This window comes from Dendrobates tinctorius, unplaced genomic scaffold (assembly GCF_039654945.1).
Source record: "Dendrobates tinctorius isolate UK_male_01 unplaced genomic scaffold, ASM3965494v1 ptg000070l, whole genome shotgun sequence".
Taxonomy (NCBI): Eukaryota; Metazoa; Chordata; class Amphibia; order Anura; family Dendrobatidae; genus Dendrobates; species Dendrobates tinctorius.
Window position 1 is genome coordinate 24678380 of NW_027361738.1, and position 22753 is coordinate 24701132.

General features: G+C 43.5%; 1 protein-coding gene across 1 annotated transcript in view; it reads left to right on the top strand.

Moving 5' to 3' along the window:
- Window positions 1-22753, top strand: part of DNAH11 (dynein axonemal heavy chain 11) — a 395178-nt gene that overhangs the window by 41218 nt on the left and 331207 nt on the right. The window contains exons 4-6 of the mRNA XM_073581471.1: window positions 74-270; window positions 7809-7998; window positions 18727-18826. Coding sequence (XP_073437572.1) covers window positions 74-270; window positions 7809-7998; window positions 18727-18826 — 487 coding nt within the window. The remainder of the gene's footprint in view (window positions 1-73; window positions 271-7808; window positions 7999-18726; window positions 18827-22753) is intronic.

Genomic DNA, 22753 nt, shown 5'->3' on the forward strand with positions numbered 1-22753 from the left:
TCTTTCTTTGTGAACTGTATGTACTTTTTCTGAAGATACTGCCTTTCCTCTAATTATGACTTCTATTCCTCAGGTCTTGATGCCCGTGCTCTCTAATAAGAAGAATTCCAAGTCTTTGCCTAGCGTCAGTTCACAAGATATGGAGCTTCATGTGGAGTCTCTGAAGAATAAAATCCTGATAGTGAAAGGACTTCTGTCTGGAAGAACCATCTTACCGCTTCCTACCAAATTAGCAATTAGTGAATCTAACCAGTTTGGTACAATAAAAAAGTAAGAAAATGCAGTCAAACTATTATTAATTTACTAAAGTCTATTTCCTATTGTAAAGTAAGCGAGACGTAGGATATTCACAAAAAAAGCAAGAGATCAAGCTTCATGGTGTCTATCTGCATGTCTCTGATTGCATGAATCTTAGAGAATGTTTTTACATAGCATCTCTGCCTCAACGATATTCACAGCAATACAATATTTACTTCTGCAGATATCACTTCGAAAAGGTAGGGTTACATTGCAAAGGGTGAAATACGTCACCCATAGGATAAACTTCCTATACAGAGAATATATGAGAGCAATGAACCCAACAGGTCTTCGGGTATGTGCACTTGACTTCTTTTAACCTCAGGAAAAACTTTCCTGTTTTTCAAGCAGAAGACACTTCAGGAAACTCTGCTGTTTAAACCCAAAGCATCTTTTGTGTCATTTTTTTTTTGGCCATTTTCTCAGCGTTTTTTCTTAGTTTTGCCCAACAGCGAGTTTTTGATGCGTTTTACCATGGCGTTTGTGGAATCTATTTTACTGTAATTTTCCTGTTTGGATTTTTTTTCACTCCAACGAACAATAATAAAAAAACACCAGCATGGTTTTAAGCAAAAACTTTTCCAAAATGCTCCTACGCTATCACTTATAGGCTTAGACCTTCTGTACTTCCACATTGAGAGGCAATGTCCTATAACTGCCAGGAGACATGTAATCCTTCAGATTGCACACACGCCCCAGCAGGTATGAGTAGATGGCCTTCACCTTCCCTGCTCACCTCTCATTGCAGAAGCAAATGGAGCAGGGATAGCGGTTTAATAATTGTTGGGACCATTACCCACCCTAAGCACTGCGTCCTCTTTACAGCAAAGGACTGCTGTCGACTCCATTCAGTAGAATAAAACTGCATGGAAGTTAGGAGGTGAAAATGGCCCCTGTACGGAGGCAAAACTGTAAAGGGGACAGAGAGCTTGGGGTAGAGTTGCTGCTCATTCATTCTCCGAATTGGTGTGCGTCCCGAGGTCGGATGCACAGCAATCCCTAAAAGGGTTTTCCACCTCTTGATTTTTTATTTTAACTATCCAGAATGCTGTAAAATAGTAAAGCAAGGTATATTCACTTTGCCAACCTTACCACTGTAGCCACTTATTAAACTATATCTCTATGTATTATGGTTTTTATAGCACCAACATATTATCACAACAGTCCCTTTCTCTCCTCAGGCTCACAGTCAAAATTGCCTATCTTATCCTTACTTATTGGGAGTTGGGACAGATTTACTAATCCTGGCTAATTACCCCTTTCCCAGCCGGCCAAACCCCATTCGGTCAGAAGACGCAAGTCTTGGTTGAGCAAATTAGACAAAGTGCCTAGAACACCAAATACATGTGGTAAACAGTAAGACTGTGGCCCAAGTTGACACAGAATTCTGACACTTTTGGCTTATTGATGAATAAAAATGACAGACCACAAGGCTGAAACAGTATAACATCATATATTACGTGTGGGTGCAGATGAAAAGGAAACCAACACGATCAGCCCATGGAAAATCAGTGTAGGACACACTGTAATCAATAAGAAACAGCAAAAGGAAATCAGTGCATAGATGTCCAAGGTATGATAAAATCACAAATCTTTATTAAATAGCACAGGTGGAAAAGCACAAACAATGGCAAACAAAGGGTGACACAAGCAGAAGCAGAGCAAAGGGATATACAGTGTCAAAAACCTCACTCTGACCCTTATCGTGAGTAAACACCTGGTGGTAACAATAAATAAGTGTCCAACTTTAAACACCAAATATATAGCAGGCAGACCAGTGAAAAGCAGTAAGGGGTAAAATCCCCAGCTGGATGGCCATATAATCAGGGGTAAAATAGCAAAGACACAAAAGCAAAGTAAACATACCAGGAAGGGAAAGGGGAGAGACACTGAATCCCAAACTCAGCTGACCCCGACGTACGTTTCGGAAATGATCTTCCTTCCTCAGGGGGCGTGTCAATAGGGTGTTAATTGCGGTTTAAATAGGGGATGTAAAAACAAGCACCAATCATGAGGGGTGACGCTGGCCAATCCCCCCACGTCCCCCATCGCTGCCTGGGCTGGCGCTGACCAGCATGGGGCCCCGTGACGTCAGACGCCAGACCACAGGCAGACGGGGGCGGGACAGGAAGCGCGTCCACCCATACATGTATAGGAACAGGAAAGACGGCCACGGCCATCTTGGATAAGGGCAAAAGGCAGGAAACATGCCAGAACTGTGAAGAGAAATAGTAAGCGTCCCTGGAAGGACCTCACAAGATTGAAGCGGGCTGAATAGAGCTGAAACTATTAAAGTACCCTAATATAACAATACAGTAATGTATCACCAATGATATGCAAATTAATTAATATATAGGGGAGCGCAAATAGGGCATAAACAAGAAATGAAAATGCAAACTAAGTGTATAAATCACACATGGGCAGCAAGAATATTCGGTAAGATGAGAGGCAGAGCACATAATATTACAGAGTTAATAACAGTAACCAGTGTTCAGTGCCCATACCTATCATATATAATCGAAAACGTGATTTTAAATACATAAAGCCGCACAGAAGCTGTATACGTGTCGATGTATACATCAGTATACATATCCAAAATGTTGAAAATGAGCCATAAAATAAGCCTACACATAAATACAGCAACATTATTAATCCAGCATTCATAGTAATGAGATGGAGAAAAAATAAGGACTAGGGCACCGCCATATTCTCCATGAAAATGTGCCATAAAATAAACCTGCACATAAATACAGAGACATTATTAGACCAACATTCATAGTATTGTGATGAGAAGAAAATGAGGCCTTGAAACCGCCAAATTCTCCATACAAAATGTGCCATGGAGTAAACTGGCACATAAATACAGAGGCATTATTGGTCCAGCATTCATAGTATTGCGATGAGGGAGAAATGAGGCCTTGGAACCGCCATATTCTCCATACAACAATGGAGAAGTAGATATATCTTCATCTTCCCAAGTAAGATATCCATCCGACCCAACAAGGAAAGCCATAAGAGAACCATCAAACCGGTGCCTAAAATAAAACTAAAATAAAAACAATATTAAAACCAACGACACAAAAATGTCACCCAAATGGCAGCAGAAAAGGGGGATAGAGAGGACAATCATAAAAATGGAGCAAATGACAGACACTCATTGAGACCCCTCGGATGAACTGTTTGCAACTTCCAGATCCACCTGGTTTCCAATTGACCCAGCCTTTTAGATAGGCCCCCACCTCGGATATCTATTCTCAGAGCCTCGATCCCACGCACTTTAAATAAAGATGCGTCACATTTATGGTGATCTTTGAAGTGCTTGGGAATAGTTCTCAGGGTGGAGTCATCCGTGTGGTCCCGTGCTGCCTGGATCCCCAACACATGCTCCCGCACACGGACTTTTAGTTGGAGTGTTGTGAGGCCAACATAAATAAGATCACACGGACAAGTTGCATAATAAATTACGTATCTTGTCGTGCATGTGATTCGCTGTTTAATGGTGAAAGTTTGATCACCATCTGAGTTGGTGAAATCATTGCATCGCAATATGTTGGGGCAGGCAACACAGTGACCACATGGAGAGCAACCACCCCTGAGAGTAAAGGAGTCCAGGAATGAGGGTCTATAACTACCAGAGTAGTGACTAGAGACCAAATGGTCTCTTAAATTTTTTGCCCGTCGAAATGCCAAAGACGGTCTTTCGGTGGTAAATTTATTAATGACTGGGTCAATCCGGAGTATAGGCCAGGCCTTTTGTAAAGCCGTCCGAACGGCATTAGATCTGGAGTTGTAAGTGGTAACGAACCTCACAACCTGCCGACCCCTAGACTCAGTAGATGACCCCGTTTTATACAGTAAATCTTGTCTAGAAGTATGTTTGGCACGATTAAAGGCTCGCTTCAATGATCTACGGCTGTATCCACGATCTAAGAAGTGTTGACGGAGCTCATTTGCGTGATAAAAGAAAATTTCATCCGTCGAACAAATGCGACGTAATCGTAAAAATTGTCCAACTGGGACAGATTTAATAATATGTTCTGGATGAGATGACGTAGCGTGAAGTAAGGAGTAGGTAGCCGTAGTCTTTCTGAAGATGTCCGTCTATAAAAACCCGGCAGGGTCCCTCCTGACAGTAACATCTAGAAAATCCAAAGCCTCTGAACTATACGTAAATGTTAAATGGATGTTACGGTCATTGCTGTTCAAATTGGTCATCAACCGCTCAAGGTCGACGGGCGTGCCCTGCCAGATGAAGAAAACATCATCAATGTACCGCGTCCAAAAGGGGACGTGGCCCATTGACGAAACCTCATCTGACAGAAACAGGTCCCTCTCCCACAGCCCCAGGAATAGGCCCACATAGGAAGGCGCGAAGGCCGCTCCCATTGAGGTACCCTGGAGCTGCAGGTAGAAGGACCCCTTAAACACAAAAAAATTGTGTGTGAGAGTGAACTCTAATAGCTCCAGCAGAAGGTCCCTTAGGCCTAATGACAGGCCAGATGTATTCAAGAAAAATCTCACGGCTCTCAATCCGTCAGTGTGTTTGATGTTAGTATAAAGGGTCTCCACGTCTGCTGAAACTAAAAGAGTATCACTCTCAAGGCAAAGCCCGTCGACCCTGCGCAGAAGATCCCCAGTGTCAAGGAGGAAGGAAGGAAGGCTGGACCCAAGAGGTTGCAGATGGTAATCTATGCATTTATTAACATTCTCCAGGAAATTGCGCCGTCCAGATACAATCGGTCATCCGGGTGGCACGGAGACATTCTTATGTACCTTAGGGAGTAAGTACAGCGTAGGGAGCCTTTAATCGTGCCAAACATACTTCTAGACAAGATTTACTGTATAAAACGGGGTCATCTACTGAGTCTAGGGGTTGGCAGGTTGTGAGGTTCTTTACCACTTACAACTCCAGATCTAATGCCGTTCGGACGGCTTTACAAAAGGCCTGGCCTATACTCCGGATTGACCCAGTCATTAATAAATTTACCACCGAAAGACCGTCTTTGGCATTTCGACGGGCAAAAAACTTAAGAGACCATTTGGTCTCTAGTCACTACTCTGGTAGTTATAGACCCTCATTCCTGGACTCCTTTACTCTCAGGGGTGGTTGCTCTCCATGTGGTCACTGTGTTGCCTGCCCCAACATATTGTGATGCAATGATTTCACCAACTCGGATGGTGATCAAACTTTCACCATTAAACAACGAATCACATGCACGACAAGATACGTAATTTATTACGCAACTTGTCCGTGTGATCTTATTTATGTTGGCCTCACAACACGCCAACTAAAAGTCCGTGTGCGGGAGCATGTGTTGGGGATCCAGGCAGCACGGGACCACACGGATGACTCCACCCTGAGAACTATTCCCAAGCACTTCAAAGATCACCATAAATGTGACGCATCTTTATTTAAAGTGCGTGGCATCGAGGCTCTGAGAATAGATATCCGAGGTGGGGGGCTTATCTAAAAGGCTGGGTCAATTGGAAACCAGGTGGATCTGGAAGTTGCAAACAGTTCATCCAAGGGGTCTCAATGAGTGTCTGTCATTTGCTCCATTTTTATGATTGTCCTCTCTATCCCCCTTTTCTGCTGCTGCCATTTGGGTGACATTTTTGTGTCGTTGGTTTTAACATTGTTTTTATTTTAGTTTTATTTTAGGCACCGGTTTGATGGTTCTCTTGTGGCTTTCATTGTTGGGTCGGATGGATATCTTACTTGGGAAGATGAAGATATACTGTATCTACTTCTCCATTGTTGTATGGAGAATATGGCGGTTCCAAGGCCTCATTTCTCCCTCATCGCAATACTATGAATGCTGGACTAATAATGCCTCTGTATTTATGTGCCAGTTTACTCCATGGCACATTTTGTATGGAGAATTTGGCGGTTTCAAGGCCTCATTTTCTTCTCTTCACAATACTATGAATGTTGGTCTAATAATGTCTCTGTATTTATGTGCAGGTTTATTTTATGGCACATTTTCATGGAGAATATGGCGGTGCCCTAGTCCTTATTTTTTCTCCATCTCATTACTATGAATGCTGGATTAATAATGTTGCTGTATTTATGTGTAGGCTTATTTTATGGCTCATTTTCAACATTTTGGATATGTATACTGATGTATACATCGACACGTATACAGCTTCTGTGCGGCTTTATGTATTTAAAATCACGTTTTCGATTATATATGATAGGTATGGGCACTGAACACTGGTTACTGTTATTAACTCTGTAATATTATGTGCTCTGCCTCTCATCTTACCGAATATTCTTGCTGCCCATGTGTGATTTATACACTTAGTTTGCATTTTCTTTTCTTGTTTATGCCCTATTTGCGCTCCCCTATATATTAATTAATTTGCATATCATTGGTGATGCATTACTGTATTGTTATATTAGGGTACTTTAATAGTTTCAGCTCTATTCAGCCCGCTTCAATCTTGTGAGGTCCTTCCAGGGACGCTTACTATTTCTCTTCACAGTTCTGGCATGTTTCCTGCCTTTTGCCCATATCCAAGATGGCCGCGGCCGTCTTTCCTGTTCCTATGCATGTATGGGTGGACGCGCTTCCTGTCCCGCACCCGTCTGCCTGTGGTCTGGCGTCTGACGTCACGGGGCCCCGTGCTGGTCAGCGCCAGCCCAGGCAGCGATGGGGGACGTGGGGGGATTGGCCAGCGTCACCCCTCATGATTGGTGCTTCTTTTTACATCCCCTATTTAAACCGCAATTAACACCCTATTGACACGCCCCCTGAGGAAGGAAGATCATTTCTGAAACGTACGTCGGGGTCAGCTGAGTTTGGGATTCAGTGTCTCTCCCCTTTCCCTTCCTGGTATGTTTACTTTGCTTTTGTGTCTTTGCTATTTTACCCCTGATTACATGGCCGTCCAGCTGGGGATTTTACCCCTTACTGCTTTTCACTGGTCTGCCTGCTATATATTTGGTGTTTAAACTTGGACACTTATTTATTGTTACCACCAGGTGTTTACTCACGATAAGGGTCAGAGTGAGGTTTTTGACACTGTATATCCCTTTGCTCTGCTTCTGCTTGTGTCACCCTTTGTTTGTCATTGTTTGTGCTTTTCCACCTGTGCTATTTAATAAAGATTTGTGATTTTATCATACCTTGGACATCTATGCACTGATTTCCTTTTGCTACTTTTGGCTTATTGCGTTCACTAGTTGAAAATGCGGAGTGATTTTTTTTTTTTTTTAAAGATTGTGGTAGATCCGCAAATTTTTTGTATCAATTTTCATAGGCAGTTTTGCCGTGATTGTGGCTAAAAAAATTCCCCATGATCCATAATGTGTGGTCAGTGGTCACAGCCTTGGTCTCTCCTAATCGCTTCAATTCATGAAGAAATTCTAGTACAAAGGGAAAATTCACACAAAGGTGAGAAAAGAAAGGCTCAATGAAATATGACTCTTGATGTACACCATTACATCATCTTTTTCTGCCTTGTATCCTCTCTCTCAATATGTTATCTGTTATGTGCATTTCTTTCAGAGAAAACTTATTGGACAGAGGAGCGCTCCACGCATTTGAGTCAATGCTGATAAAGTGGTCGTATCAGGTTCGAGATGTCATTGAAACAAATTCTGCACAGCCACTTTTGCAAGGTCTCAATCCAGGACCATCATCAGAGCTTCATTTCTGGAAAGCAAGACGGGAGAATCTTGTTGGAATTTATGAGCAGGCATGTACCTCATGTTCTATTTTGTGTTTTGTTTTTTTTTGACTTGCAGAGTAGCAGCGAAATCGCATGCATCATTCTATAGTATAAATGTGAATCCATATTCTCCACCATTGTTTTGTTTATTGGTAGCTTATCCATGGGGGGGGGGATCTCAGTGGGAAAAATATCCCTAGTCTCTTTCTTTTTAGTTCCATCCTATCTGTTTAACAATTTGTACAGCTTATTTTGAGAAGTCTGTAAGAAAAACACACATGTGAGAGAGCCAGGGGGATACGGATATCACCCCGCCGTCACCAACATGTGTCCGAGCTAACACAGTCACAGCTCTCTGGCGCCCCCTTACCCTCAGGTCAGTCAAGGAACTGCACCTAGGATGAGTAGTCGCTGGAGAGACTGCCCTGTCAGGTACTGGTTATCAGGGCACTCTGCAGTGAGAGCGGTTTATATATCACCAGTCCCAGGCCAGGAATATATATAAGAACCTCCAGTCCGTCACTGCCAGTATCCCTCAATATTACCAGAGCGGTATCCTACCACCAGTTCCTCATTAGATATAAGCCCAGTCTGTTAACAAGCTTATATCGCGTCAGAAACCAACCCAAGGTAGCGTATAAGTACTAGCTGAACTCACGGATCTGGGAAATCGGGTTTCGAAATAAAAGAGCAGCCCATTATTAATTGATATTTTAATTGTCGAAAAGCGCACTAGATGCTACAAATATATACAGAGAATGCACCCAGAAGTACAGATAAAAGTAGGGTACAGGTTGGGATTGCACTTAGCTGGATGTTTCACATTACCGTTTCGTATATCTTGTGGAAGAGGGGAAGCTCTCATCCACAGGCACCTTCTTAGTTTCTGGTCTGTCTCCACACATGACGTTCCATGGCAGAACAAAGACAAAGACTAAAGGTGTGTAGCTAGCTTTTAACCCCTAGCTCGTCCCCTCCCATATTTGTTACCGCCCCTCTGGGTTGGACTGAATTCTCCTTCCTTGACCTCCTAGCTGAAATAAGTCCCAATATCTAGGATGGGTCATAACTTTGTAAGCGGGAGGTCCAAACGGGACGACTGACGTCTCAACAGATTTGTTGGATCTGGACTGATACGGAGAGTCCGAACTTGGGTCGGCTAAGTGGTTCTGGAGAGCCAGTCTCGATAGCTAAATATCCGGGACAGCTAGAGAAACATGAGATGCAGGGGTGCGTGCGGAGGGCTCCCAGGGTTCTGATGGTATATTGGACTTAACCCTGAGATACACGGTACTCTCATAATTCATCTCTAGGTGTCGGTGCTCAAGTGTCTAGAGCTTTCCCTTGATATTGGCTGCCTCGCACAAAAGACAGCAGGGGGTCCTAGCTCTGCGCCTCCTCACCTTCATTAAAAGGTTGCCTCTAATTCTCTGGCCATTTGACAAAAGTTGTGTTCTTTTGGGGATTGTGTACTTCTCCCAAGGGTGGGGGCCACTTCAGGAGTGGAGGAAGATCTCTGGACAATATATTGGGCCTGAATTAATAAATCCAAAATGGAGTCTCCCTCATCCCTCACAAAGTCCTTGCATGGAGAATGCGTTATTCTTGTAGAGCCCCTCACAAGTTAATGTCTTGTTACGTTTCCATCTCTTTTGAAAGGGATATTTCCAGTTGTAGACCGTAACATATGCCACAGCAAAATCTTCCTGACAATTTTACAGCATCACATTTTAAGCAATACTGAACCTGACTGATTATTGGAAGCGCTTAGAGATGAGCAAAAAATGCATTTTGCAACAAATAACACAATAAAAAGTCTCAAATTACCTGAAAAATATGTGTATAACACTTAGAATCCCCCTTAGAGTCAGTTGAACCAATTTTGAGCTTTGTAATTCAAACACAACCTTTTAATGACATAGTAAAACTCAACCTTTCTGGCTAGGGAAAAATGGATGGTGAACAACCTATTTAACCACACACTTCCGTTTTCAGACTTTGTAGGCTACGTACCGTATATACTCGAGTATAAGCCGACCCGAGTATAAGCCGACCCCCCCCTAATTTTGCCACAAAAAAATGGGAAAACGTATTGACTCGAATATAAGCCTAGGGAGGAAAATGCAGCAGCTACTGGTAAACTTAAAAAATAAAAATAGATGCCAATAAAAGTAAAGTTGAGACATCAGTAGGTTAAATGTTTTTGAATATCCATATTGAATCAGGAGCCCCACATAATGCTCCATACAGTTCTTGAACAACTGGCTATGTGGTGAACAACTGGCTACGTCGATGGTGCCGTCAGCAACGATTTGGATTTATGGATCACGGAGTGAATTACCTTTACGATGGACTACTTGCTAGAGATGGGGTGCACCTTACGAAGACTGGAAAACATGTATTTGGAAGTTGCCTTGCTACACTTGTAAGGAGAGCTTTAAACTAGAACAACATGGGAAGGGAAGCAAAAGACCAGAAAAAGCCATACACCTGACAAATGCTATTGAGAACTCTACTATTAGAAGTGGAAAGGAAGAACAAAGACAAATGAACCTAATTAATAAAAATATTGGAGAAAGAAAAACCAATCACAAACTAAAATGTTTCTATACTAATGCACAAAGCATGGGCAACAAACAAGGAGAATTGGAACTACTAACACAGGAAAAGAAATATGATGTCATTGGAATCACTGAAACTTGGTGGGACGATACACATGATTGGAATACAAGACTACAAGGATACAACTTATTTGCAAGAAACAGACTTGATAAACGAGGAGGAGGTGTCGCATTGTGTGTTAGAAACGTGTATATCTGCACAGAGATTGAAGCTTCAGAGACTGGGAGTTCTGTGGAAACTGTTTGGGTAAGAATACAGGGACAGAACAATGGAAAGGACACCATTGTAGGCATTTACTACAGGCCGCCTGTGCAAGCTGAAGATATGGATGAACTCTTTATGCATCAAATGGCCAAGTTCTCCAGAAAATATGACATAGTTGTCATGGGAGATTTCAACTATCCAGACATTTGTTGGGGATCTCTCTCAGGCAAAACTAACAGGTCAAGGAAATTCTTATCCTCTCTTGCTGACAACTTTATCTTCCAAAAGGTAGGGGAGAAAACAAGGGGAACTGCTACCTTTGATCTAATCCTTATAAACAAGGAGGAAATGGTTGAGGAGTTAAAAGTGGCTGGGACCCTAGGAGGTAGTGACCATGCTATTTTAGAATTTTGGATAACTAGAGGAGGAAGACCTGTGAAGACTCAGACGTCAAGGTTAGATTTCAGAAAGGCAGATTTTAAGGGATTCAGAAAGAGAATTGGAGGGATCCAATGGCTGGATATCCTTAAAGACAAAAATGTCCAGGAAGGATGGGAAATCTTGAAAAATGAAATTCTCAAAGCACAATTGTTAACAATTCCGAAAAGAGGGAAGAATAGGAAGCATTTAAGGAAGCCAGGATGGATGAACACAGAACTTAAGCACATGCTAAAAAGGAAGAAAAAAATGTTTATAAAATGGAAAGAGGGAGGCATATCTAAAGAAGAATATAATGCTGTCTGCAGAACCTGCAGGGCACAAATCAGATTATCTAAAGCTGACAATGAATTGAGGCTTGCAAGAGATTTCAAAAGCAATAATAAAGGATTTTGGGGATATGTCAAAAGTAAAAGAAAAGTCAAAGATGCTGTAGGATTTTTACAGGATGAAAATGATGAAATGGTAAGACAGGATGTTGAGACGCCGAACTTTTAAATTCCTATTTTGCATCTGTTTTCTCTCAGAAAGGAAATGTAACATCAACTGTTCTTCACTGTCCTATTAAGGGAATAGAAGAATCCGGGATACCTATAAACAGAAAGATAGTGAGGAAACACTTAGCTAACCTAAATGAATTCAAGTCTCCAGGTCCAGATGAATTACACCCCAGAGTACTGAAGGAGATAGCAGAAGAAATTTTTGAACCCCTCTCCATAATCTTTGAAAATTCTTGGAGAACAGGAGAAGTCCCAGAAGACTGGAAAAGAGCAAATGTTGTTCCTATCTTCAAAAAGGGAAGAAGGTGGACCCAGGCAACTATAGGCCGGTGAGTCTGACTTCTATACCAGGAAAGATCTTTGAACAAATTATTAAACAACATGTATGTCAGTACCTGGATAAGAATGAAGTGATTAAACAGAGTCAGCATGGGTTTGTAACTAATAAGTCATGTCAGACTAACTTAATTTCCTTCTATGACGGAATCACTGATTGGGTGGATCAAGGAAATTCTGTAAATATAGTATATCTTGACTTCAGCAAAGCATTTGACAAAGTATCTCATACAATCCTTATTGAAAAAATGACTAAGTATGGAATGGACAAGGCAACTGTTAGGTGGATTCATAACTGGCTTAGTGATCGGACCCAAAGAGTGGTCATAAATGGCTGCACATCCAGTTGGAAGAATGTCTCAAGTGGGGTTCCACAGGGCTCTGTCCTGGGCCCTGTGTTGTTCAACATCTTTATCAACGATTTAGATAAAGGAATTGAAGGTAAACTGATTAAATTTGCTGATGACACAAAGCTAGGAGGGATAGCTAATACTAGAGAAGAGAGAGAGAGGATTCAAAAAGATATAAATAAACTGGAGAAGTGGGCAGCAACTAACAGAATGGTTTTTAACAGGGAAAAATGCAAAGTACTACATCTGGGCAATAAAAATGAAAAAAGCATATACAGAATGGGAGGAATAGGCCTAAGAAACAGCACATGTGAAAAAGATTTGGGTATACTAATAGATCACAGACTGAATATGAGTCAACAGTGTGATGCAGCAGCAAAAAAGGCAAATGCAATTCTAGGATGTATTAACAGAAGCATACAGTCTAGATCACGTGAAGTCATTATTTCCCTCTACTCCTCTTTGGTCAGACCTCATCTGGAATATTGTGTCCAGTTTTGGGCACCACATTTTAAAAAAGACATCAACAAACTGGAGCAAGTTCAGAAAAGAGCGACCAGAAGGGTGACCGGTCTGCAAACCCTGTCTTATGAGGAAAGGTTGCAGGATTTGGGATTGTTTAGTTTGCAAAAGCGAAGACTGAGAGGAGACTTAATAGCTGTCTACAAATATCTAAAGGGCTGTCACATTGTAGAAGGATCAACTTTATTCTCATTTGGACAAGGAAAGACTAGAAGCAATGGGATGAAACTGAATGGGAGGAGACACAGATTAGATATTAGCAAAAACTTTTTGACAGAGTGATCAATGAGTGGAACAAGCTGCCACGAGAAGTGGTGAGTTCTCCTTCAATTGAAGTCTTCAAACAGAGGCTGGACAGACATCTGACTGGGATGATTTAGTGAATCCTGCTTTGAGCAGGGGGTTGGACAAGATGGCCCAGGAGGTCCCTTCAAACTCTATGATTCTATGATTCTATGATGGCCCCATAAGATTCTCCATATAATATTATGCCCCATATGCTGTCCATAAAGATTATGCCCCATATGCTGCCCCATAAAATGTTCCATAGAATAGGACCCATAAGATGCTCCATAGAATAGGCCCCCATAAGATGCTCCATAGATTATGCCCCTATATGCTGCCCCCATAAGATGCTCCATAGATTATGCCCCCATGTGCTGCCGCTGCCGCATTTCAAAATGAAAAAATGACATACCTCTCTGTCGCTGGGGCCAGGTGCCGGTGTCCCTTCTGGCACCTGAGATATTCACCTGTCCCCCGGTCCATCGCTGCTTGCTGCTGTCTGGCACGTCATCTGCCAGTGACGTTGAGACTGCAGGGGGCGCGGCGCGCACTTACCACGTCACCGCGCCCTCTGCTGTCTGAACGTCATTGACAGATGACGTGCCAGACAGCAGCACGCAGCGATGGACCCCGGACAGGTGAATATCGCTTTACTTACCCGTCCTGGCACGGTCTCTGCAGCCTCCAGCTTCTCCGCGATCTCCCTTCCTGCCTTCAGCGGTCACATGGTACCGCTCATTAAACTCATGAATTTGCACATATTCATGAGTTTTAATGAGCGGTACCATGTGACCGCTGAAGGAAGGAGGGGAGATCGCGGAGAAGCTGGGGGCTGCAGAGACCGTGCCAGGACGGGTAAGTATGACCTGACACCCCCGCCCCCCCTCTGACCCCCTGGTGTATATGACTCGAATATAAGCCGAGAGAGGGACTTTCAGCCCAAAAAAATGGGCTGAAAATCTCAGCTTATATTCAAGTATATACGATATATTGTGCAAACAGTCCAAAAATTATCCTTGTTTTGGAAGATTTATGCCTCGCTGTTTTGTATACACAAGCTGTGCAAGCAGAAGAAGCAGTGACATTTTCACATTGCTGGATGCAAAAATTCCCAATGTTTGTGGAGTGTCAAGAGCTTTGCACTTTGATTTAATTAGGGAGACAAAACAGGTGTACTGTTTTGAAGGTGAAAAAGTTAGTGTTCCTCAACTAGGAGAGAAAAATTATCCCTTTTTGAGGTCTACAACTGGTTGCTAATCACAAAAGAATTAGACAATTAAAAAGGCTTTTTTTTCCCCAAGTGTCCAAAGAATGTCCACTTTTTAGGGAGACAAGATAAGGCTTGTTGTCAACAAGCCTTTTGAAAAAATTAGCCTTTATTTTACGAGTTGTTTCATGTTTGTGTACCCTTGAGTTGAGAATACATTTCCTAACATCAGTAGAATTTTCTAAGAACATTAACCTGAGTGCCACGTTATCTAAAAGATTTTAAATACATTGGGCACCAAGTAAATTTGTAGCTGTAGAGTGGCTGCTTCAGGAGCAGCACGGTGGAGCAAAAGGACAGGGCAGTCAAGGAGATATGTGTCAGTTTAGACCCAGCAGTGGTGGCCTCGATAGTACCAAATTTACAGTTCATATTACATGATGGAGAGGGAGTATATGCTCGGCTGAGCGTTGTCCATCAACACTTGCAGTAGCAGAACAGAGTAAAACACAGACAACGGACAGTCAGGCAGATAGAATGGCCAATTTTATCACTAGCATCAGCCGAAAGTGAATGAAAGTAAGCAGGCTCCTTGCATCTTCCCGCCAAACCACTTGCACCAGTGACCCATTTCCGTCACATCTGCTCCAGACCCTTTCCCCTGCTGTCACCCCTCACCTAACTAAAATATTTAACCTCTCTCTCTCTTCTGGTATCTTTCCCTCCTCATTTAAGCATCCCATCATGCATCCACTACTTAAAAAACCAACCCTCGACCAAAACTGTGCCGCTAACTATAGACCTGTTTCTAATCTTCCCTTCATCTCTAAACTCCTAGAACGCCTGGTCCACTCCCGTCTTATCCACTATCTCTCAGAAAACTCTCTTCTCGACCCTCTCCAATCCGGTTTCCGCTCTTTACATTCTACTGAAACTGCCCTCACTAAAGTCTCTAATGATCTACTAACAGCTAAATCAAATGGTCATTACTCCATGCTAATTCTCTTGGATCTCTCTGCAGCATTCGACACTGTGGATCATGAGCTCCTCCTCACTATGCTCCGTTCCACTGGCCTCAAGGACACTGTTCTCTCCTGGTTCTCCTCCTATCTCTCTGACCGCTCCTTTACTGTATCTTTTGCTGGCTCCTCCTCCTCTCATCTTCCCCTTACTGTTGGGGTTCCTCAAGGATCGGTTCTAGGCCCCCTCCTGTTCTCTTTGTATACTGCCCCTATTAGTCAAACAATCAGTAGATTTGGTTTCCAGTACCATCTCTATGCTGATGACACCCAATTATACGCTTCTTCTCCTGACATCACGCCAGCCTTTCTAGAAAACACCGGCGATTGTCTAAACGCTGTGTCTAACATCATGTCCTCACTATATCTGAAACTGAACCTGTCAAAGACTGAACTCCTTGTGTTTCCTCCCGCTACTAATGTACCTATACCCGACATTGCCATTTCCGTGTGTGGTTCTACTATTACTCCCCAGCAACATGCCCGCTGTCTTGGGGTCATACTTGACTCTGAGCTTTCCTTTGTCCCCCACATCCGATCACTGGCTCGCTCTTGTTATCTGCACCTCAAAAACATTTCTAGAATTTGACCTTTTCTTACTTTTGATTCTGCAAAAACTCTGACTGTTTCTCTTATTCATTCTCGTCTCAACTATTGTAACTCCCTTCTAATCTGTCTCCCTCTTACTAAACTCTCCCCCCTCCAATCTATCTTGAATGCAGCTGCCAGGATCATATTCCTCGCCAATCGTTACACCGATGCCTCTACCTTGTGCCAGTCATTACACTGGCTACCCATCCACTCCAGAATCCAGTACAAACTTATTACCCTCACCCACAAAGCTCTTCATTGCTCAGCACCACCCTGCATCTCCTCCCTTGTTTCAGTATACCATCCTACTCGCGCCCTCCGTTCTGCTGATGACCTGAGGTTAGCATCCTCAATAATCAGAACCTCCCACTCCCGTCTTCAAGACTATACACGTGCTGCGCCAATTCTTTGGAATGCACTTCCCAGGTCAATACAATTAGTCCCCAATCCCTACAATTTTAAGCGTGCCCTGAAAACGCATTTATTCAGACTGGCCTACCGCCTCAACACATTAACCTAATCTATCCCTATGTGGCACAGCCAAATGTTTTTTACCATAACCAGGTTCCCTGCAACATGTTCCCACATGCTTTATGCATCCATTAGCCCTCTGCATCCGTACTGTTACACACTTAACATTATGGCTTGTCCATACAATCAGGGCAACTGTTACCACCCACCTTTCGCGTCTCCCCTTTTTTTCTCATAGATTGTAAGCTTGCGAGCAGGGCCCTCATTCCTCTTGGTATCTGTTATGATCTATGTGATTATTGTTATGCTGTAATGTCTATTGTCTGTACAAGTCCCCTCTGAAATGTAAAGTGCTGCGGAATATGTCGGCGCTATAGAAATAAAATTTATTATTATTATATTATAAAGTCAGCAATGTAACATGCGGATTTTCCATGCTTGTCGTGGAAAATTTGAGTGTGACAAAGCCATCAGCCATACTGAGCACCATCTCTGACATTACACTGGAGGCTGGACATGACAGTACTCAATTAGCAATCTGCACCAGATCTTGCCACTTGTCCTTTCTGTTGACCCATGAGTCCATGGGATTGGACCTCAGGATATTTTCTGGAGAAAGACCAGATTTATCTGCAAGTGTGTCCTATCATGTTGTATATATTGTAATTGGGGCTGCTGCTGATGATTTGGTTATTTGTAAAATTGTTAATTTTATGAAAGAAAATTTCACTTTACACTTCCTCACGATCCTGATCAGGGTGCTACTGGAAAAATTCACCTCAGATGTTGTCACAGTAAAATCAAATTTCACCAAAAATTAGAAGGCGAGTTCATTGTAGATTGTATAAAAAATTATACACATAGCACAATAAATTTTGGTAAAAAAATTATACATTTTGTGACCCAACTAGTCAGGGATTACCTTTTAGTATGATAAATAATGGCGGTTAGGTCTCTTTCATTAGGCTTGATTCTTTTGCAAAAAGCAGTACAATCCAGGTGGTCTGACATAAATTGTGGTGAACTCAGACTTTTCGGAGTACAATTTCCATGCCATTGGATGACTGAATGCATGTTTTTGGGCTCTCAAAAGGAGAACTGATAATGCAATGGATGTAGAGAAGGAAATGTATGAAAAGCAGGATATAAGGATTATGGGACAGATTTCAACAACCAGGTCCTACTTGTGGGTGCAGACTGGTTACGAGAAAGAAGGTCATGATGAGAGGTAGGAGGACAACTGGAGCTTCACTGGTCAGTTTGCTTTTGCCACATGAGCAGGTGATGTTGTTTCTTGTGGCAATGGAGTGATGTAGTTCCTAGTTGATGTGTGCTAGGATGTACTCAGCTTGTTTTCCAACAGCACAGCCTGCACAATGTAATAGATTGGTGCTCTAAAAATGTGGAAAGAATTCGCACATGCAAGTTGCCCACACATAGGAATCGCTACCATTACGACCACCAACAGAACTTCCACCCACCTCCTATATCAACAAATGTTGCAACAACACTTGCTCAAGAGCTATCCGCAGAACAAGCAGATTTTTCCCCAGACTCTGTTATGGCCACACATTGCATGTGCTGTATGTCGATGAGGCCAATACCAACCTTGTCTGACAAATCACCTCTTTGGTCTTGTTCCCAATTCTTTTCCACCTCCGATTCATCATCATCATCCATGATTCAGCTAACAGTTGACTCTGTGTGTCAAGATTTGTCCTGGCTCAGTTTCTTATTACCACAGACAGTTACCCAACCACCTTGACCACCATCTGAGGGTGGATCGCACTAATTATCAGCATACCAAGCTATACAATAGGTATATAACCTATTGCTACACATCTAGTACAGCACGTAACTGAAGAAGGTCACAATTGACTGAAACGTTTTTCTTGCGTACTACAAATAAATCTTCTTCTGATTATACTTAAGTTGAGTGGCAGCTATATAACTACTAAAAATCTGCAACAGACCACAGCATATTTATTTGGTGTACTGTTGCCAAACAGAAATATTGAAATGGGTAGGCAAAACGCAAAATGTAAATATTTATTTTTTTCCCCTTTTTTTTGGTGAGTAGAGGGGTGAGGTATTTTTTTGTTTAAAATTAACCTTAAATATGTTGCTACATAGTGTAGTGCAAATCATATTATCTCTACACTTTCGAAATTACCCTTTTTTAAAATGCTTTTTTTTTTCACCATTTCTAGCTCCAAGCACCTATTGTTCAGAAAATGTCTGTCATCTTGAAAGAAAAAGAAAGCAGTTACTATCCAACACTGCAGAACATAATTACAGAGGTTAAAAATGGTAAGTTCTTCAGAAACTGAATGCATATATGATGTGAAGACTTGTGGAACTCATACACTAACATTTCTACTGTTGGTTTATGGTTATTGTTATTTTTAAATATATCATACCTCCCAACTTTTGAAGAAAGGAAAGTGTCATGGTTAGGACATGGTTAATGTCCTGTTCTCACAGGGTTAACTTTTGCCGGCCTCTCTTTGGATCTGGGAGGGGTATTTATACTCACTCCAGACTAGCATTCTCTGTCAGCTATACTGTTATTCTGGCTGTGTGTCTGACCGACCCCCCCTGGTGTGCGTGTACTGCATTGCTTGTTTGATTCCCGTGTATGACCCGGCCTGTCCCATCACTCTGATCTCCGTCTCACGCTTTAGGTACTATTGTCTTCTCTGGTTCTGACCTCCTTGCTTGGCTATTGTTACTCCGCTACCGTTTGCCCCTATTGTACCGTCTATTGCCCGTTCTGGTTTTCTGATCTATTGCTACGTCCTGACTATCCGCTCTGTCTAACCCTTTGGTACTGTCCTGCTATCTCGTGCATTGACCCCGGCTTGATCTGGTTTCTGCCCCTGTCTATCCCCCTTGGTAACTTGTCCCGTAGTTACCTTTCTAGGAGTTTCCCTGCAGCTCCTAGCTCTGTGGAGCTTAGGCCACGCCCCCAGCAGTTACATGCTTCAGGTCCTGATAGTTTGAAGCACGCACTGTCACCGCTGCTGCCCTGCTCCACAAGTATCTTTGAGCACGGTTTTTTGTACTCAGGACATGCGCACTGGCTAAGTGAGCGAGTGTAGTGCGGTGTTCCTGACAGAAAGAGGGACGACGACTGTGGCGCGCGCAGCGGCAAATTTTAGGCCACACCCCCAACCACGCTCATTTCACAACTAGTCACACATGTCCATGCCCCAAACAAACCCATTTAGCACTGCCGATCACACTGACTGGTACTGAGGGCACAGTGGCTGGTACTGTGGGCACACTTACTGGTACTGAGGAAAAAAAGAACAGAGAGAGAAAAAAGAAAACGGAGAGAGAGAGGGGAAAGAAATTAAGAACAGAGAGAGAAAGAGAAAAAGAAAGAAAGGAAAGAACAGAGAGAAAGAGGGGAAATAAAGTACATAGAGAGATGGGAAAGAAAGAATGATGGTACAGAGAGAGAGAAAGAACAGAGAGTGAAATAGAGGAAAGAACAGAGAGGGAAAGGAAGAACAGAGTGAAAGAAAGATTAGCGAGAGAAAGAACATAGCAAAAGAAAGAACAGAGAGAGAGAAAGGAAGAGGGGAAAAAAAGAACAGAGAGAAAGATTAGAGAGAAAGGGGAAAGAAAGAGAGAACAGAGAGAGTGAAAGGAAGGGGGGAAAGAAAGAACAGAGAATAAGAAAGAAAGAGAGAGAGAAAGAAGAAAGATTCTATAAAGATAGTATAGCAGCCCGGCTCCCATTGTAATGCCCACATGAGCCTCCCGGTGCAGGACATATCATGATCCACTCACATGGCCGGCATCCCCGAGTCCAAGGCGATCCCGCTGTCCACGCTATCAGAGGAGGACATGGTGATGGATCTGAAGCATTCCCTGAAGTGCCTCCATGGTTCTGTCACAATCTCCTCCTGAAATTACCTAATTTCCGGTCAGCCTCTAGCACGTCGCTTCCGACGTGCTAGAACGTCACGTGTGAATTTTAAAGTGCTCTTTGGAGCTCCGCCGTGTAATCCTGTGTCCAGGAAAAGTAAGCTCCCAGCTGGGGCAGACTATCAAAATCAGGACTGTCCCGCTGGATCCGGGACACCTCATACACACACGGTTCCGCTTTGTATGACTCGTACACACACGGTTCCGCTGCGTACACCTCGCACACACACGGCTCCACTCCGTAAACCTCATACACATGTGGCTCTGCTCTGTACACCTTGTACACACGCAGCCACACTAAGTAAACCTTGTACACACATGCCTTCACTCCGTAAACCTTGTACACATGCGGCTTTGCTCCATACACTTTGTACACACGCGGTTCTGCTCCATACACCTCGTACACACGCGGCTCTGCTCCGTAAACGCACGGCTCAGCTCTGTACACTTTGTACACACAGAGCTCCGTTCCGTACACCTCGTACAAACACGGCTCTGCTCCATACACCTCCTACACACGTGGTTCCCCTCCGTATACCTCGAATACACGCGACTCTGCTCCGTACACCTCGTACACATGCGACTCTGCTTCATACACCTCGTACACGTACGACTCTGCTCCGTACACCTCGTACATGTGCGACTCTGCTCCGTACACCTTGTACACGTGCGACTCTGCTCCGTACACCTCGTACATGTGTGACTCTGCTCCGTACACCTCGTACACGTGCGACTCTGCTCCGTACACCTCGTACACGTGCGACTCTGCTCTGTACACCTCGTACACGTGCAACTCTGCTCCGTACACCTTGTAAATGTGCGACTCTGCTCCATACACCTCGTATACACGTGGCTCTGCTCCGTACACCTCGTACAGACGTGGCTCTGCTCCGTACACCTCATACAGACATGGCTCTGCTCCGTACACCTCGTACAGACGTGGCTCTGCTCCATACACCTCGTACAGACGTGGCTCTGCTCCGTACACCTCATACAGACATGGCTCTGCTCCGTACACCTTGTACAGACGTGGCTCTGCTCCGTACACCTCGTACAGACGTGGCTCTGCTCCGTACACCTCGTACAGATGTGGCTCTGCTCCGTACACCTCGTACAGACGTGGCTCTGCTCCGTACACCTCGTACAGACGTGGCTCTGCTCCGTACACCTCGTACAGACGTGGCTCTGCTCCGTACACCTCGTACAGACGTGGCTCTGCTCCGTACACCTCGTACATGTGCGACTCTCTGCTCCGTACACCTCGTATGCACACGGCTCTGCTACATCCACACTGAAAACCCCTCCTGACCCCACACATAAACTTCACCTCATCCAGCACCATGACAACCAGCACAGCAGAGTCCTGCAGACACTCAGGGGTCAGGGCTGTGCGCACAGGACCTGTGATAAGGTCACAGGAAGGGAGGAGTCAGGGGTCACATGATCAGGGGCCTCGGACGCCCCTGATCAATTTACCCCTGACTCCTCCCCTCCTGTGACCTCATCATAGGTCCTGTGCGCGCTGAAGAACCCAGCGATCAGCAATGTCATTGCTGGGATTCATCACTGTGGGGCTGCGGTGGCCGGTGGGTCTGTCTGGGGGGGCGTGGCGGCTCAGTGAAATGCGGGAAAAATAAGCTACCGCCCGGGACAGCGGGACATGCAATCAAAAACGGGATTGTCCTGCCAAATCCGGGACGGTTGGGAGCTTTGAATATATGGACAGTAGATGTTTCCTTAGAAATCTAGACATGTATTGTGCAATTTTAATCCTAATATCACAAGAAACATATTCATTTTTCCTTTTGAGTTTTCTATTCTATACATCTTTTTTAATTTAGACTTTGATTGCCGGGACATTTGGGGAGTGGGTAATATTGCCAGGCAAACAGTACTCCCTGGAAATATGTATGATACTTGGCCCTCTTCCTGGCCCATACGTCTACTCATGCAAGCTTGGTACTTTCCACAAAAAAAAAAACAACTTTACCCTCTAGACTTTCATCAATGGTCTCTCATTCAGCCAACCAGTACTCTACTCTCCACTGTTAAAGGACAAGAACCTTGAACCAGCTGTCTGCAGATGTTGGTCTTTTCCTTTTGGAGAAGACTTGATTTGGCTTAGTATGCTAATCCAAGTGGCTAGGCATGTTGTAGGGTAGACATTGACTTAGAACTTATAACACACAAACAAAATATTTTCTTAATTTAATTAATAAAAATTGGTAGGTATAATCACTTGCATAGCATTCAAGAACATGAGCATGGTATACAAATGTGTCGAAAGTCACCGCAAGCTCC